General features: G+C 38.5%; 1 protein-coding gene across 5 annotated transcripts in view; it reads right to left on the reverse strand.

The window, feature by feature from the left end:
- The window catches only part of TJP2 (tight junction protein 2), a 62,574-nt gene that overhangs the window by 1,587 nt on the left and 44,525 nt on the right, over positions 1-16,462 (reverse strand). For all 5 annotated transcript variants that reach the window (XM_064736721.1, XM_064736720.1, XM_064736719.1 and 2 more), the window contains 19 exons: positions 15,715-15,817; positions 14,686-15,259; positions 13,071-13,174; positions 12,775-12,928; positions 11,679-11,787; positions 11,439-11,578; positions 10,859-10,925; positions 9,538-9,688; positions 8,715-8,823; positions 7,872-8,082; positions 6,274-6,461; positions 5,175-5,270; positions 4,988-5,067; positions 4,325-4,535; positions 3,807-3,907; positions 3,211-3,423; positions 2,741-2,851; positions 1,509-1,850; positions 999-1,084 (listed from right to left, as the gene is read on the reverse strand). In XM_064736721.1, coding sequence (XP_064592791.1) covers positions 999-1,084; positions 1,509-1,850; positions 2,741-2,851; positions 3,211-3,423; positions 3,807-3,907; positions 4,325-4,535; positions 4,988-5,067; positions 5,175-5,270; positions 6,274-6,461; positions 7,872-8,082; positions 8,715-8,823; positions 9,538-9,688; positions 10,859-10,925; positions 11,439-11,578; positions 11,679-11,787; positions 12,775-12,928; positions 13,071-13,174; positions 14,686-15,259; positions 15,715-15,817 — 3,150 coding nt within the window. The remainder of the gene's footprint in view (positions 1-998; positions 1,085-1,508; positions 1,851-2,740; positions 2,852-3,210; positions 3,424-3,806; positions 3,908-4,324; positions 4,536-4,987; positions 5,068-5,174; positions 5,271-6,273; positions 6,462-7,871; positions 8,083-8,714; positions 8,824-9,537; positions 9,689-10,858; positions 10,926-11,438; positions 11,579-11,678; positions 11,788-12,774; positions 12,929-13,070; positions 13,175-14,685; positions 15,260-15,714; positions 15,818-16,462) is intronic.

Raw genomic sequence — 16,462 nt, forward strand, 5'->3', positions numbered from 1 at the left:
TGGAAAAAAAAGATGGTATTGTCCTTACATCTTTCTCCCAGGGATTAAATACTCCCTGCTAGGCCAATCATTAACAGTCCTGTAAAAAGCCAACAACACTGATTTCTCCATGTAAGCAAACACTCTGCAAATGTGGTGAAAGATTAATTTTCATTATTTTTATGAAGCTTCCAATGCTTTATAAATGCTTTTCTGAACCTGCCAAGAAATCCAGGAAATCTCAGTTTTCCATCTTTGCACTTTAGATTATTTCCTGAGACATCAAAGCATTTGACTCAGTAGAAAAAAAATGTTCCATTTCTATTGGCTATTGCTAAGATGCAAGAAAATATTGAGTCCTGAAGAGCAGAAGACAAAATCCATCATGCAGTGTGTTAGCTCTTGCATAGGTGTCAAGTCCTAGAAATGTGCAGTGTGTAGGGTAAGACAGTGCAGTGGTTGACCCATCCAGAACTTACTGAATTTTAAAGAAGGACTACTATTTTCATGAGATTTGATGGGTCACCTGTATCAACTTTCATCCTTAGCTTATCTAGCCACATTACATATCTGTAAAGAAGAAGCATGCAAGTTATTAAGTGTTATTAGAACAGCAAATATTTGTTAGGACAGACTAAGAGTCGTCAAGTAGCTAGCACAGATAGAAGGGACATCAGAGGACATGAATGCAGGCCAGCTTCTGTAACACTGATTGGGGCACAAGACTGTCTCTTCAAATATTTCAGTGAAACAATGTAGTATTTCTTCCCAGATGGCTCAAATAACTATAAATTAACTTGCTATAAATGAACTAAAAGGAAAAAAAAAATCCTGAAATGAGTTCACTGAAGAGTTTGCTAAAATTCTGCCCCACCTTTATGATAGTCTTTGAGGCATCACAACAAAACAGTATATCAAGGCAGGATGACTTGTACGAACAAAAACTGGCAAGATCGGTTTTCCTCCTGCCAGCAAAGTCTGGAATTGAGACAGAATGTTTGGAACTGGATACACCTTACCTCATCGGCTGTGGCCAGCTCTGTTCTGACTTCTGTGTTTTGACAGGGACAGCATAAATATCCGGATGTTTTTGGGCTATTTCAATCTTTAAAAGAAAGTAGAAGAAAATAATTCTTCTTTTTTGATCCTATATTTGCACCTAGGATCTAGCAGGATACTGCTACATCTGAAATAATTAAAGCACAAATTGGTAATATCCTATTGATATTCCTACAATTATATCATCTTTTGCTAGGGTACTAATTCAAAGCACTCTTGAGAACAATGGATTGCCAAAAGCAACAGGATTATTAGAAGTCAGGTTTTTATAGTTACAACAGGAAACCTTAAAACATGACCTCTTTTTATACACAAATACACACAATGAGTGAGAGCATGTCTCTGAGTGTGGTTCCCCAAACTTCTCCCTCCATAAGCCACACAATGCAAAGGGCATGATTTTAGTTTCCAGGACTCTGGCTGTTCTACAGGTTGCAAAGCACAGGAGGGGGAAAGGCATCTCTTCATACCCTGGCATTCTGGGCCTCTTGTAGCTCTTGCATTCTTTGCATCCTTGCCTTGTGATCCATCTCCTCAAATATTTTTACTTTCCTCAGTACTGATTTTGGAGTATTTTCTTGTTCGCTTCCTTCCTCTTCCAACTTTGCCTCCTCCTCCTCCTCCTCTGCAGGCAGGGCTGCTGGCTGAGAGTTTCTCAGAATGGGACGCCCAAAGGCAGGTTTCATAGAAACAGGTGGTGGCGGTGGTTTAGCTGATACAGTTGAAGTCTCACTGCTGACAGCAACATTACTCAACTTGGAGTCATAGCTCTTGGGGAAGTCATATGGATCCTCTCTGTTTTGTAACTTCCCCTGCAAGTATAAAACCCACAAAGTTTACATCAGCAACTGTATATTTTAGTTTCAAAAGAAGCCTTTAACCTGAAAGTAATCACTTTGCCCTATGCATTTGCCAGTTCAATTTTCATATGATGTAATACTTCAAGGATGTTTGAACTGCTGCAACATTTTGGACATATGCTCATAGACTACACATCAGACCATAGAAGACCAGGACATTTAGACTTTTTAGACATTTGTTTGTCCTATTTGTTAAGGATTACCAGAACTACATGTGTTAGAGCACAGCACAGAGAAAACTGATGCCCCAAATAATTTTTTACTATTGCTTAATGTGAGGTATCATGACCTAAAATTTAGAAGTGCACAGAACCCAATGTTTTATATTCAGCTTTTGTTTTCACTGTGCATGTCCTCCTCTGCCCTATTTTCATTGTCAAGGCACACTTGGGCTGTATTTTGAATATTTAGAGTATATGACCTATTTTTTCCCCTCTTGCATCATTCCTGAGCAAACAGTTGACAGAAAGTTCTAGTGATGGTCAGGTGGTAGATTCTGACTTTGTGCTTCACAGTAATAGCCATGAGATATGTTTTTCCTGGTGATTAGTCTACTTTTTTTAATCTTGCTGAGCTAAAAAAGTGTCTTCAGTTTGCTAGTAGATACAAAAAGAGGAGTTTACTTTCTTATTCCATATTAGAGACCACATGTATTTGAGAAGAGCTGTTATCCAATAAGTCTTCTTTCTGCTTGATCCTGCAACACTTTCAGTCATTTCTTCTGTCCACATTTAAAGTGTTTTCCAGTCTCTGACCATTTCTAATGCTTTTTCCAGTCTGCCACCCTGGAGAGTTCTCCAGAAAAGGGATGTTAGTATTCAGATTTGTTTCTACACATTTACCTTAGGTGGTTCAGGCTTGAATGCTGGAGGTGGACTTGGTTCTCTAAGGATCTCCCGGCTACCAGCTTTTCTCAACTGAGCCCTTGGTTCTGGATTAAACTTTTTTAAACTCTGTGAAAGAAAGAGATAAAATCACTGCAGTAGCCAGTAATTCAATCATTTTTCCTCTCTCTCAAGTTTACAATTTTGGGAGCATTAACCAGGAGTCAAAAGATTGCCAGCAACCTGACTACAATCACCACAAATGTAATTGAAAAGTTCAAGGCCATGAGACATCATCAAGGAATCTATAAATTTAGGAAGAAAAGCAGAGATTTTCTTTTATTTTCCTCTTCGTAGTGTAGATCTAAAACACTATCAGAAGCAAGGTAAAGCTGCTGTTTAAAAAAATCCTCTGAATTTTAAACCATCCATAAAGGGTTTCCAAAAAGCTCAAAGTTCAGTCTTACTGAAAAATCCAATCATCTCACCTCCTCGTGATGCACAGGTTCAGAGGATCGGCTAACAGATGAAACCCTCGGCTCCTCCAAAGGCTCATCAAGTTCATTGTCAGTGTATGCACCACCTTCTCCATCCGTATCCTCCAGGTCACTGATCAGGCGGCTGTCACAGCTCAAATAGTCAGCACCCATGGCAGTAAGGTAGGACATACGATCATCCGCGTCATCTTCCATGCCATCCATCTACGGCAAAGTCAGTAACAAGTAAGGAACAAAGATTAAATAAAAGTCCAGTTACGACTCAACATGAGGCCAAACAGCTCAGGCTCAACATCAGTCAGCTCTTAAGAATGACGTCATGGAACTGAAAGAAACTAATGCAGAATCACAACGAAAAGTCCTCTTCAAATTCATCCCTCATCATCATTCTCCCCTAGCCCAGCATTAGCGATGAAACCTCCGAAGTGTTACAGAAAGAATAATATTTTTTTTGTTAAAGACATACATCAACTGACTATTTGTCTAGCCTACTGACCACTGGCAAATGAATTTCTGAACAATTTTTACTGGCAAGAGATACTTTGAAACATGTATATAGCTTCAGAGAGCACGGACTGACTGCTTACCTTTCCTTCTGATACCCATACTGCTTCTCCTTGCTGTTGCTGAATTGTATCCTTCAGGCTACCATACCAGCTATCATTGGCTGAATTCAAATTAATGGTTGCTGTAAAAATTGAAGGAAAAGGTGTATATAACACGGTAAATGCAATCTCTTATCCATTCTTGGCTGTTTAACACTTTTTGCTTTAGGTAATTTGTGAGAATGTTAAACAGCCACTTCATTTAGATCGTTGAGAAAAGCATGGTATTCTTGCTTTATTGTTGGACCATTCCTAAGCTTATTAAATCACTTATCTTTTAATGGCAGTAAACCAGCACAATTCTTTTTCTATTAGAATTTGGCAGAACAAGGAACTTTGAACGAAATCAAGGAAGGCTTTAGTCATGACCACACCTTCACACTCCTTTAGTTCCAGCCTGCATGAGCTAATATGCAGAGTAATAAGTATTTGTCTCAGGATTTACGTAGTCCCTTACACTACTCTCTTAGTCAGCAGGTTAAACAAACATTCTTCCTTACCTGTAAAGAGGTGGGGGCAAGTTTTCTTCAGTTTGTTTGCTTGCTCATAAAGTTTTCTTGAGCTCTTGTTTGATGTAGGACATAGCCTTTGTCTCATGGTCTTCACACCCTGTTTACTGTCTGGGTTAAAGAAGACCACAATTGGAAACCACTGGGTGTAATTTAGCAGATCCACTGCTTTAGGAGTGACATCCAACAGAGCATGTTTATCCTGTTAACAAGAAAGGCCAGTCAATGTGGTGCATGTGGGAACAAGTGGAGGTGACTGAACATGGAATCCTAAGAACACCAGGATATTTGAATCCAAACAAGAGCACAGCTTGTGGAATGTTTTCCCGCAGTTATACTATATTTAGAATGTTAAAAGCAAGAACAGCACTGCATGACCGTAAAGCCTCTGGCAAATTCAGAAAGCATATAGTAAAACAGATTCTCCTCTGTAGAAATTTAGAATGGACTTGAGAAGGAAAATTTAATTTCTAGTATCAGTTCAAAGTTATAAAAATTACTAAAATTGCCATTGAACAACTTCAAAGCAGCTTTATCATTAAGCTTATTACAGAAACAGATGCAGTGAAAATCTGAGTACTCTGAAAGTTCCAGGAGCAAACAAATCAAACACCATGCCTTTAAGCATAAGCAATTTTCAGAGGAATGCCCTACCTGCTCAATGATTTGCCTCACAGTGTTCAAGCGCACTACTCCAGTTGACTTCTCTGAACCTGCATCTCTGGGTTCTGTCTCTGCAAAGACAACATCTTAGCTCATCTACAGTGGCCAGGCAGCTGTGATTATTAAGTTATCCATGCTCTCAGTTAAGGATGAAAAAGACACTAAGAGGACAACTTACTTGCTGTCTGGTACAGGTGAGGCAAATCGTTTGACAACTTCTCCATAGCGACATCTGCAATAGGGCCAAATATCACCACGGGTCTCTTAAAACCAGCTGAAAGAAAAATATTTGGAGAAAAGAAAAATCTGGTAAGACTGGGTTTATATATAAAAGACAAGACCTTCAGCTACCATGCAAAATTGAAGTTATTAAAAATATATTTTAAAAAAACTATTTCCCAGAGGTTTGTGCAACAGCATAATAGAGAAAACTACTTTTACCAGCTGAGAAAGAGACTATTTTCATTAACAGCTTTCTTATTCCTTCTAGAGGGATCATATTTAGAATATTTTACATCTGAAAATGTACAGATCTTCATTTATATTTCCATCCATCAAAACTCCATGAACCTTGACACAGCGGGCTTTGTGTGAATAAAGACAGCAAAGAAATGTAAAACTATGTTACTGCTCATGTTGAAGCAAGTGAAAACACAGTCCTCAGAGTTAATGGGGGAATGCCATTACCCCAAGTCTTCATCCTGGCATCTGGGATCTCCTTTAAAATACTCTTTACTAGCTTGTTTTGCTCCAGAATACTGTCATGTGCTACTACCCAGAAAATCAGCTTCATCTGCTCACCACTAGTAATACAGCTAGTTAACAGTCGTGGAGATAGACCACATGAGCCATGACTATATTTGGACTATTGAAAATCCTTGGGTTCTATTTGCTCTGAACCCACTGTTGAAGTGCTGTTTATCAAGATTAGGTTGGTCTCAGGTGTATGGATTGTACTTTCAGAACTAGCCAAGAAGAATCCGAGGAAACAAGGAAAGCCCTGCTGTTTCATCCCTTTTTCATTTTAAACCTTCAAACTGGCAGGTATATTTTGGAGGCAAGAGAACCACAGCCATTTAAAAGGGTAAAAAAGCTTTCTCATAGAATAATTAGTAGTATCCAGAAGTCTCCTTTCTGAGAAAAATATCATCCCTTCCCGTTGTTCTAATTCCACATAGTTACAAGTTGTTAGAAATCACTTTCTTAGCTGACCAAATATTTGGATGCTAAAGCAGCCAGCAATAAATGGGCAGCCAGCTGAAAGCAGTCTCACCTACCTTCACGCAACTGAACGCGCTCGTAAGCTGGGAATTTTGTGCTCACAGATACAATAGCTGTCAGATCTTCACGACTCTTCCTCAGATTCTTCTTTGCTCCAGATCGCTGGCCACGTGTTCTCCAGAAATCTGCCCTATCACTTGAGCCATCTTTCTGGGCATTTTGAACACTGGCCATCTGTTCAGCTCTGACAGAGAAAGCAGGGAGTTCAGAACTAGTCAAGGGGGGCAAGGGTGCTTTCACTGACAAACAGCGGATTTTGAATTTGCAACAGATAATTTGCCAGATAGATAGAAAGGAGTGGAGGTAAAAGCACACCAGTTCAGGTGCCTTTGCCTGGGAGCAAACACACTGTCAGAACAACGCTCTGATGTGCCACAGCTACAAGTTGCTGCACAGGAATCAGTCCTGAGGTCTTAAACTGATCACTTACATGACTGTAAATAAAAGAATGCAAATGCAAAGAGATGGTGAGAGAGGGCGACTCAGAACTGAAGGCCTAAGAAATTACTGTCATTATTCTCTTCCCCATTAGGCCTCAAAAGTTATGTCACTAGAGCACAGAAACAAAGGCTGGTTTGGTCAGACCAATTAACAGAGAGGAGAAAATGTGCTTACCAGGAGACAAACAAGGGAGTCACACAAGAAGCATATTTTGCAACTTGTGTGCATCACATAATTATGAGCTTTTTCTTCTGTCATAAAATTACAACCACACTCAAAACTTAAAAGCTACAGTCTAAAAATTCAGCTACAGTCTGGTTGTGGTTTTAAGGTTTTTTTTGTCTGAATCATTTGAATAGTCTTATGCACTGTATACATTTGAACAGGTATTATTACCTCCCATGAATTCTGATTAGGAAAGCATATTTAAGCAAAAATATTGCTGTGCTTCATTCAATATTTTACACAAAAATACAGACTACAGCTACAAAAAAAACCCACAAAACCATAACCAAGCAAAACAAAACCAAAAAATCCCCTAAAAAAAAACTACCCTCCAAAAGAAACTGTGCCTCAGAATAAATACTTAAAACACTCTCCAAAATTGTATACATAAGAAATTCAAGAACTGAATTCTTCTAAAGATTAATCATCAGAGTATTCTTGCACAAAAAGTCACAAGCTTCCTCAGGTGAAGGATTTTTGTTTGTTTAGTTTTTTTGTTTCATTGGGGTCTTTTGTTTGTTTTGATTTGGTGAGGGTGAACATACAAAGAAGAAGCTGGGGGGAAAAAAGCAAAAGCCTAACAAAAATAGGACCCACCACCCATTCTCTGGAAGAGGAACTGAAGCAGCTACTGCTCAAAGCTTGGTTGATTGCTGATACAGAAGCTCTAGGTCTGTGCTCTAAACAGTGACCTGGTATGTAGGTAACACCACCCTCTCTCACTGTCTCCTCCTTTAGAACTGCATAGTTCTAAAATATGCAGTTTTTATAGGCACAATTCTTGTAAAAATGAAAACAAAACTATTCTTTCATTCTTGTAGAAGGGAATAGAAAGAATGAAAGGTATGACATTGGAAGCAAAAATCACTTGGTGAAGGGAAAAAGTCTTACTTCTAACAATGGGTAGGAACATGTGGTGCCACCTTACCTGCTCTTATTTGGAATGAGGCCCTTTTCCAGTTCATTTCCAATTCTCACAGCCAGCCAGTTTCCCAGTTTGCCATCGTACAGTGTATCAACTACTCTAAAGATCTCGCCCCTGGTGAATGCTAAGCTCTGTGGTGACTCCTTGTCACACTCAAAGTGACTCCTGATGAAGAATGAATCTCCTCTGCCACAGGCCATGATGTCTCTGTAGACTAAAACAAGACCTCCATTTTAGCTTATATTTTTTTACACTTGAAAGAAAGATTAAGCTGTGATTCTAGTGAATACAGCTTTGAAATTCTAAGGATCTACTCAGAAAGATGAAAAAACTCAGATCTACATTCCTCTACAAACTCTTAGGAGTGTTCCATCCTTGTATGTGCACAGCCCTTACAGCTCCAGGGCAGAAGGCAGCTATGGTACTACAGTCCTGCAGCAGGCTGTGTTTCCCAAAAGGAAAGCAAGAAGCTTTTCTTGCTCCTTAACTGCTCATGAATAAAATTGTCCATTTTCTGCTGATCAAATCCCTTCTGACTGCCAGAGCACAGCAGATCTTCTCCCAGCTGCTACAGACAGAAAAAGAGAGGAAAAAGCAGTACCTTACCACTTCACAGGACTAAGAGTTGCTATTTGCTAATAATAAAAGACATGGAAAAGTACTCTGAAAAAGACATCACACATGCAGCACTGTATGTATGGAATGCAGCTATCTTCTCCACTAGTGAAAAAGGAGATAAACTAAAATGCTATCAAAATTAAGAACAAGAGAGATTATTTGTGGTTTCACTGACAAAGCACAGCTTGAAATATTCATAGATAGACACATTTTTTTCAAAGCACCTACCTTCATATTTGCTTTGAGCCAAAATTGTCACAGTTTCACCCTTGGGAATTTCTAAGAGATACAAAACAGCTTCTTCCCGAACCATGCCTCTGAAGTCTTGAGTGTTTACCTATATAACAAAAAAACCCACAACAACTGATAAATCAACAATAAAAGGAATAACCACAGATTTTTATTTCATCTGAAAAATCTTAATATTCTCTTCCCTTATTATTTTCACATGTAGCTATATATTTATATCAATCTATCTATATATATAAAAGTAAATTATTGTCTCTTGTTAATATTTAATTCCAGCTATTAACAGTAATCTTCCTGAAATAAAATGTTCTGGTTGTACATTGCTAGATTGTTTCTTCAACTTTAACAGCCTCTAGAAGGGGCAAGAGAAAAGAGGTAGAGGGAAAATTACATAAACCTTCCATGTGAATTTTCAGAAAAAAAGCAGAATTATTAAGGGGCACAGATGATATAAATAAGAAACCTGAAAAATAAATCACCATAACCCAAATAAAATGGAGAAAAATGAAAGAATTTTTGGCCCAAATTTTTCCCCTCCAAGTCTAGGAAGAAACAGTGTACAAAAAATTTATTGTGCCATCTTGCAGCATTTTTCTTGATTAATATTTAACTACTCCTTCCACAAAATTATAAACAAACTAAAGCTTGGTATACTCTGCTCCTTCAAGAACTCATACCACATATACACCCTTGCAAAGCAATAACTTGATTCCTAAGATCATAATTTATTCCATATTTCCAGTAAGAAGAGCAAATGAGAATATACAGAAGTTATTTGCATTTCAGGGACACATACTCATACCTTAAGAATCTGATCTCCTTCCTGCAGTCCCTCCTCATCAGCTGAGGTACCTTCTTGAATTCCAGCAATAAATATCCCTACATCATTTCCACCAGCCAGTCGTAGACCCACGCTGTCTCCCTTCTTGAATCTCACCATTTTTGTATTAGGACTACATGATTTACAAACAGAAAATGAAAGTAAGGGCAGATATTAAAGCAAATAACAATTTTAGGATGCCAAAAGAAAAAAATTACAACTCTCCAGCTATATAATATTAATAATATTCTTATATCCTTTCTTTGTTTATATAGGTTGTATTTATTGAGGTAACCCTTCAGTGAAGGCAGGAAGCAGAGAATTTGCATTTTTCAGAGTGGAAAAATAATTAGGAATAGTGACTAAGTGGCATACACATACCTACTGAGCAGGGAAATAGGTCCCTGTTTCTGAGACCCCAAAGTAGCTCCCCATCTACTGTATCCTCTGTCATATGAACATCTGCAGTTTTTGTGAAAACAGACTGAGTTATGAGTAATCATATTCATTGTTTTTTCTTCTATAATCTAAAGAACTATCATAGGAATTAAACTGATACCTATTTTCTTTACTGTGTAATATGTTTTTTGGAAGTCTTCAAATTTTCTTGTAATGAGAAATATTTTCAAGTATAATCTACTGATATGTTAACGATCAGTCCCTTCACATTGCAGTGGGAGAGACTACTGGAGTAGGCTCAGATTTTTTGCTGTCAGAAAAGCTGCATGACTGAGTGACCTTCCAGCTCAGAGGACACTACTTATCTGCCAGCCATTCTCAGTAATACCCTAAGCCTGTATTATAAATTCCCCTTCACCAAAATAATCACTTGATTAATTTGCACATCAATGACAACATATGCAGGGTCCAACCCAGAAAGGGTTTTATTTAAAACAATACACCAAGCTACAGAACATTTTCAAAACTTAAGGCTTCTCCTTGTAATTCCAACCAACACTCTGATTCCTTCGATTTCTCTATTTGTAAACTCTCAAAATAAAACATGTAAGCTGATTTCCTATTAATAAAAAATAAAATAAAACAAAACTCTTGCATGTATTTCCATGCAAGCCCAGAAATACAGGGTGTTCAATACCTTCCAGGTAGGTTCCAGGCAGATATTTCTAAAACTAAGTTGATCTCAAATAGCATCAGTTAGAAGCCATGTCACCTCTTCTTGGCATTAAGCTATAAAGGGAATATCACTCCAAATGGGAAAAAGAACACAAACCCATGCAGCCAAGAATCATGCTGGTCACTGGAGAATACAGAATGCAAAAGAACTCAGCAAGTACCACCTTACCCATATATTGCTTCATCTTCTGGGCTGGGTTTGAGAATTGTTCGTGTAACTGCTTTTGGCTGAGGCACTAAATGTAAAAAGAAAAATATAATAAAACTTACTGAGATATTGAAAAGCTTATAAACGGCAGGAATTTTTAGATATCAGATAGCAATCAAACCTTCCATGCCAAAGATTAATACAGGTTTAAAAATCAAACATGTCTGACTAAAATTCATTTATTTATCCTTTTTTAAATTCTTGAAAAAGAAAAAAAGTTCAAGGAAGGGATACACAACTCTTTAAAGCAAGCTAGATCAGACTTCATTTGTCTACTTAGGGTAACACTCTAACAGCAGATGTTTTAAGAGAGTATTTGTTTTTTTCAGGTGGTAGGTCTAATAAACAACTGAGGTCAAAAAACTATCAGGTGTTTCTTCCCTGCACCACAAAGCAAAGTGGTGCAGGAAAGAAACTTCTTCTTCTGTGTGTAAGGGTGGGGCTGACATGAAGAGCATAACAGTTTTGTCAACATGGTTGAGGGAATGGGCATTCTGTGGCCAGGGGAAGAAAAAAGCAACCAAAACCTTCAGGCTCTGACCTGCTGGGTCATCTTGGTACTTCGGTTCTTTGTTTGAGTCCACAGCTGTAAGAGCAGGAGCAGCAATGTCACCAGTTGATTTGAATGGAGTAGGCATTGCTCCCATTCTGGACATCCTACTGGAGGGATCCTCTTTTGCACTAAAAGGAAGAAATCAGAAATGAAATCAGGTAAGAAAGCATATATTTGAATAACTTCTTTGATAAGCAAGAGGAAAATGAACTAGAGAACATTTCTTACTTTGGTTTCTCTTTCAGTTTTTCATTGGATGAATGTGAATCTAGATCAGAATGATGTGATCTGTCATCTTGAGGGGAGAATGATCTGTTTGACTCTATTTCAGAAATATCTGTAAAGATATGAAATGCAAATGAAGACATGCGGAATTTGTTTAAGTTATCTGTTCACCTGATCAGCCTATGTATTTACGAAGTTTTCAGATAGAGGATACACTGAACATTTCAGCCCACTCTCATCTCAAGTTGGATTTGACAAAGATTCAAAAAGTGCCTTTTAGTGCTTCCACGCCTCCACCCTCCCAAAATATTTCAAGAAAGTTTCACACAACTTTTAACAAACACACTCACATCAATAACTACTTTGAGCATACCACACATACCATGTGCATTAGCTAGTGCTAGCAGGCTTTGATTTGAAATGTCATGGAGGTTTCCAAACCAAAGACCACCTTCACATCAACAGGCACCACATCACTGCCCTTTAGCAGCAAAGGAAACAAGAGTGGCCCTTGGATTTGAAATGTACCTCAGACTTCACAGTTAAACCTACAGGAAGTTCCACCCCATATTCTGACACCAGAAAAGCAAGTATCATGTTCCACATCCCGCCCTCCCAAACATTCTGAGCTCTTCCCAAAGCAAGCTCAAGCTGAGAGATACAGCTCACACACTTAAATAGAACAGGTGCTGGGAAAAGAAATCAGTCATCCAGGGTCACTTAATTTCCTCTTGTCCTGACATTTCTTCCCTCCATTTGAATGCTGCCATGAATGTTAATGTCTTCAGAAGGAGAGACCAGTCCAAAGCACTTGTTTTAAAAATTTTTATTAATGCACCTGATTTGCTTGCTCCAAGAATTTTGCCAGATTTTGCCAGATCAACATTGGTCCTTCTATGTTTGCCCCTTCCTAAAATATAACTATATGGTTACTATAAAATTTTCACCTAAAGGAAGGGTTGCTGAGTATTACTTAGGTTTGTTTGCTTTTCATTGTTTTTCTTAAAGAACCTAATACCACTCTACCACAGCAAAACGATATAAGCTCCTTTTTGTCCTTGCACAGAGTCCAGAAGTTTGGATCCACATTAAACCTCACCATCCATTTCTGAGTCACTGTCATTCAAGCAAGGAATGTTGAGCAGTGTCTGCTTTCGGTCCCTGAGAACAACCAGCTGGAGTTTCCCACGTGATTTCTCAATCAATTTCCGGGCATCAGCTAAAGACATGTTCTCTGTCACTGTACCATTGATCTGGACACAAAAAGACAACAATAACAAACAAGTCTGCATTGTGCTCAAGTTTAATAGTGAACTTGACTATAACATGACTTAGCTCAGAATAACCGCTATAGCCAGTGCCTGCCAAACTGCTAGCAGTAAAACCAGAACAGACCTTGAGAATGATATCTCCTTCATGAAGGTTGCCATCTTTGGTTGCTAGGCCAGTACGGGTCATTTCTTTTATGAAGATCTGACTTCCAAGACGGAGTCCATACTCTGGAACCAAGAAGATAATTCACTGGAGCTTAAAAGATGAGCAAAGATGCATTGTTTTAAAAACTACACAGCGTTTCATGCATCAAACACCATTATACCATGAGAGAAAAAAAAAAAAGAAAAAAAAAAGAATAAAAAAAAAGTAGGCCTAGTAAACCCAGCTAGGATACCTGTGCTGCCATTACTATTGAACAAACAATATCCCAAATCCAATTACAGTTGGATGACTGGTCTGCACCTTCAACAGCAAAACAATGCCTTTGTTCTGGAGCTGCTTATAAATGTACTAGATTAGCTTCTCCGATTCGTATTTTGCACAGCATAGAGGGGGAAAAGAGTCTAAAAGCACTAACAGAAATATTTATTTTCATCAGTTGCTGACCCTGTCCTATCTGTACTCCAGGAAATGCTTTCATTGTTTCAAGCAAAGGAATTTTTTTTATTCCTTTATTCCTTCCCTGCCCCCTTCTTTCTCTGTGATCTAAGTTACTTGGGTCAGTATATTTGCTACTTAAAAAGAAAGGCAACATCCCTAAAAAACACGCATCCTAGAACAACAGAATGTTGTCCTGCTTTAAAAGATCACCATATTTCAGCAAGTCTGTAAAGTATCCATATGAATGGCAGAGATTATTACGGTATAGCTAAACACAAAAGTTAACAAATGCAGTTTATATTTCTCCTTTATTGCATACATATCTGCATTATCTTTACAAGTGGAAACATTACATGCAGAGGAAGAAGAGGAAGGAGAAAAAAGGACTGCTGCTAGAGCCAATAAAAAAAAGAGATTAGCTCCTGCATACAAAATTTAATGAGCAAAAAAAGTGTCAAAATTACAACAGGGTGGATTCGGAAAAAACCCAACAACCACATCCAACCCCTCCAGAAATAAACCACCACTCCCCCCCCCACCAAAAAAAAAACCCAAACAGAAAATTATGTACAACATAATCTCATATATGCTTTCCAGCACAAGCCCTTATTTCACAGTGAAAAAAGGTCAGGCTTTTGGCTTTCATTTGCACACTTCAATACTCAGCAAAGAAAGGCTGAAATACTGCCATTTCAGTATTTCAGCTGCTGCTATTTCCGTATTCTTTAACTACCAGACGCAAACAAACCTTATTACTAAAGGCAGAGTCTACTCTTTACCCTTTCTAGCTAACCTTTCTGTAGATGTGCCAAATGTAATCTGAATCGTGATCAGATCTATGTTTTCCCTCAGAACCAGGAGAAAAGGGCAGAGAAAATGGAAAACTATGGACACAATGGCTTGAAAAGACTGAAATTATGTGGGTGAACAAATCTTTGTTCAAAGGTGAAGTTCAAGGTTCTGCGCAAAAAGCATTCCAAATCAGCCAGAAGGAATGAAAGAACAACTTAAACCATCAGTTTAAAAAGCCAAAGCTTAACCTGCAAAAGTAGAAAGTAATTCAGTTCTTCTCTTTTCCCCACCAAAACCCACGCTGCACTGGAAGTTGACTCCTCTCCTCCCCTGTTATACCCACCTTCATTATGTCTGCCTTTTGTTAAGAGAACACTGATTGGTGCATTCTGATCCTGTGGTCCTAGGTACTCATGCTGGCGGTGTATTTCAGGCGAAGGACTGCGGGAACGAAGCCTGTCCCGACTACGACTCCTCATTTCCCTCCCATATCTAGGATCAGATAAAGATCCATGACTGTAACTGGGTGGGCTGTAGTCTCCTCTGTAGTCCCGCTCATAGCCAGCATCCCTGTCGATGCTCCTTCCCCTGCTCCGATCTCTTCTATAGTCTCGATCCAAGCTCCTGTCCACGCTCCTACCACGACTTCGGTCGCGGCTGTAGCTGCATTCCCTGCCACGGTCTCTGCTTCGCCCTCGGTCGTGCTCTTCTCTGTAGCTCTGATCCAGGTTGTTTCCCCAGCTTTGGCTGCGCCCTCCATTCCCACTGTGCCAGCTTCTCTCACTGTAGCCACTTCGAGCACTTTTGCCATCAAATTCTGCATGGTCATCCATTACATCCAAAGCTCTGTCCTCATAGTCAAGAGAGGGGCTTCTCTGCAGCGCAGCAGCCTGCACTTTCCTTGGTCTTTTCACTACCTGTACAGTACAACAGAAAACAAACAAACAAACAAACTCCTATCAAAGATCAGAATGTGAAACTGAACAGATGAATATTCTTCATGTTTCAGATATATGCTGGGGACAAAAAGAAGGAAGAACAACATTCTATTTATTATTGGACAAGATCTGTGTATGCAGAACATAATTTGCCTCATGTAACTTCTATTTTGTACCACTCGTTATAAAACATTTATACCACATTATAAAATAAACATTTTATTCTCAGTTATTCAACAAGGTAACTTTGTCATAGTGTTGATTAATTTCCATTTGTTTCACCTGCAGAAAGTATGTCTTTGTTTTATTTGTTTTGTACTTTGCATATGGCAAAGGACTGCTTTGCTTTTGCCTTTATACTCTTTATAGAAGAAAACCAAAATCCTGACTGGTTACATACCACTGTACACTGAATATATTTGGAATTTACTTACAATGGTGGCCACCTTTCCACTTTTCCTAAGCTGCTGAACTGCAAAAGAATGTAGAACATTTTCCATCGGGGTCCCATTAACTATGACCACTCGGTCATTTTCTCTGGAAATGGGAAGAGAGATAAAAAAGGAAAGAGAAGATTTAAGAGGAGTCTTCATGAAAACAGCAGAGCAAAATTTCTTCTTTTGTTCCTTTTTTTTTTTTTTTTTTTTGACAGAGGAAACCTATGGATTTAATTCAGTTTAACAGGGAGTTTTGCTTTACAACTGTGTTTGCTATATTAATTCTACAATATCTGAATACCAGAAGCAACTTTCCGTACATCTAAAAAGTAGACATTGAGCAGCACTGTCTTTGTGTATATACTGTGTTCTGCTTAAGATCCTTGCCATAATGTTTTCTAAAGAACATTTGTGAAGAGTTTTGAAACTTTTTTATTTTGATCCTTCAGGACTCCTAGTTTTTTACACCTAGAAGTGCTAGACTTCTTTCACATAAGAATTTCACAAACGCTTCAAATTGCTGCAGCCATACCAGTATTTGGGCAAATATTGACAAGTACAACTACAGTACAGTTTTCTTAAAGTCTGGTGTTTGGAACACATTTGCTCTGTAGGAAGGTGATTGGGAGAAAAAAAAAAACAACCCAGCAAAACAATAATACAGAAGAAGTCCTCCTTACCCTAAACATAGGCCAACTGAGATTACTAACTTTTCTGTTCAGACCTCCTGCATATCAAACAGACC

This window comes from Zonotrichia leucophrys, chromosome Z (assembly GCF_028769735.1).
Source record: "Zonotrichia leucophrys gambelii isolate GWCS_2022_RI chromosome Z, RI_Zleu_2.0, whole genome shotgun sequence".
In the NCBI taxonomy this organism is placed as follows: domain Eukaryota; kingdom Metazoa; phylum Chordata; class Aves; order Passeriformes; family Passerellidae; genus Zonotrichia; species Zonotrichia leucophrys.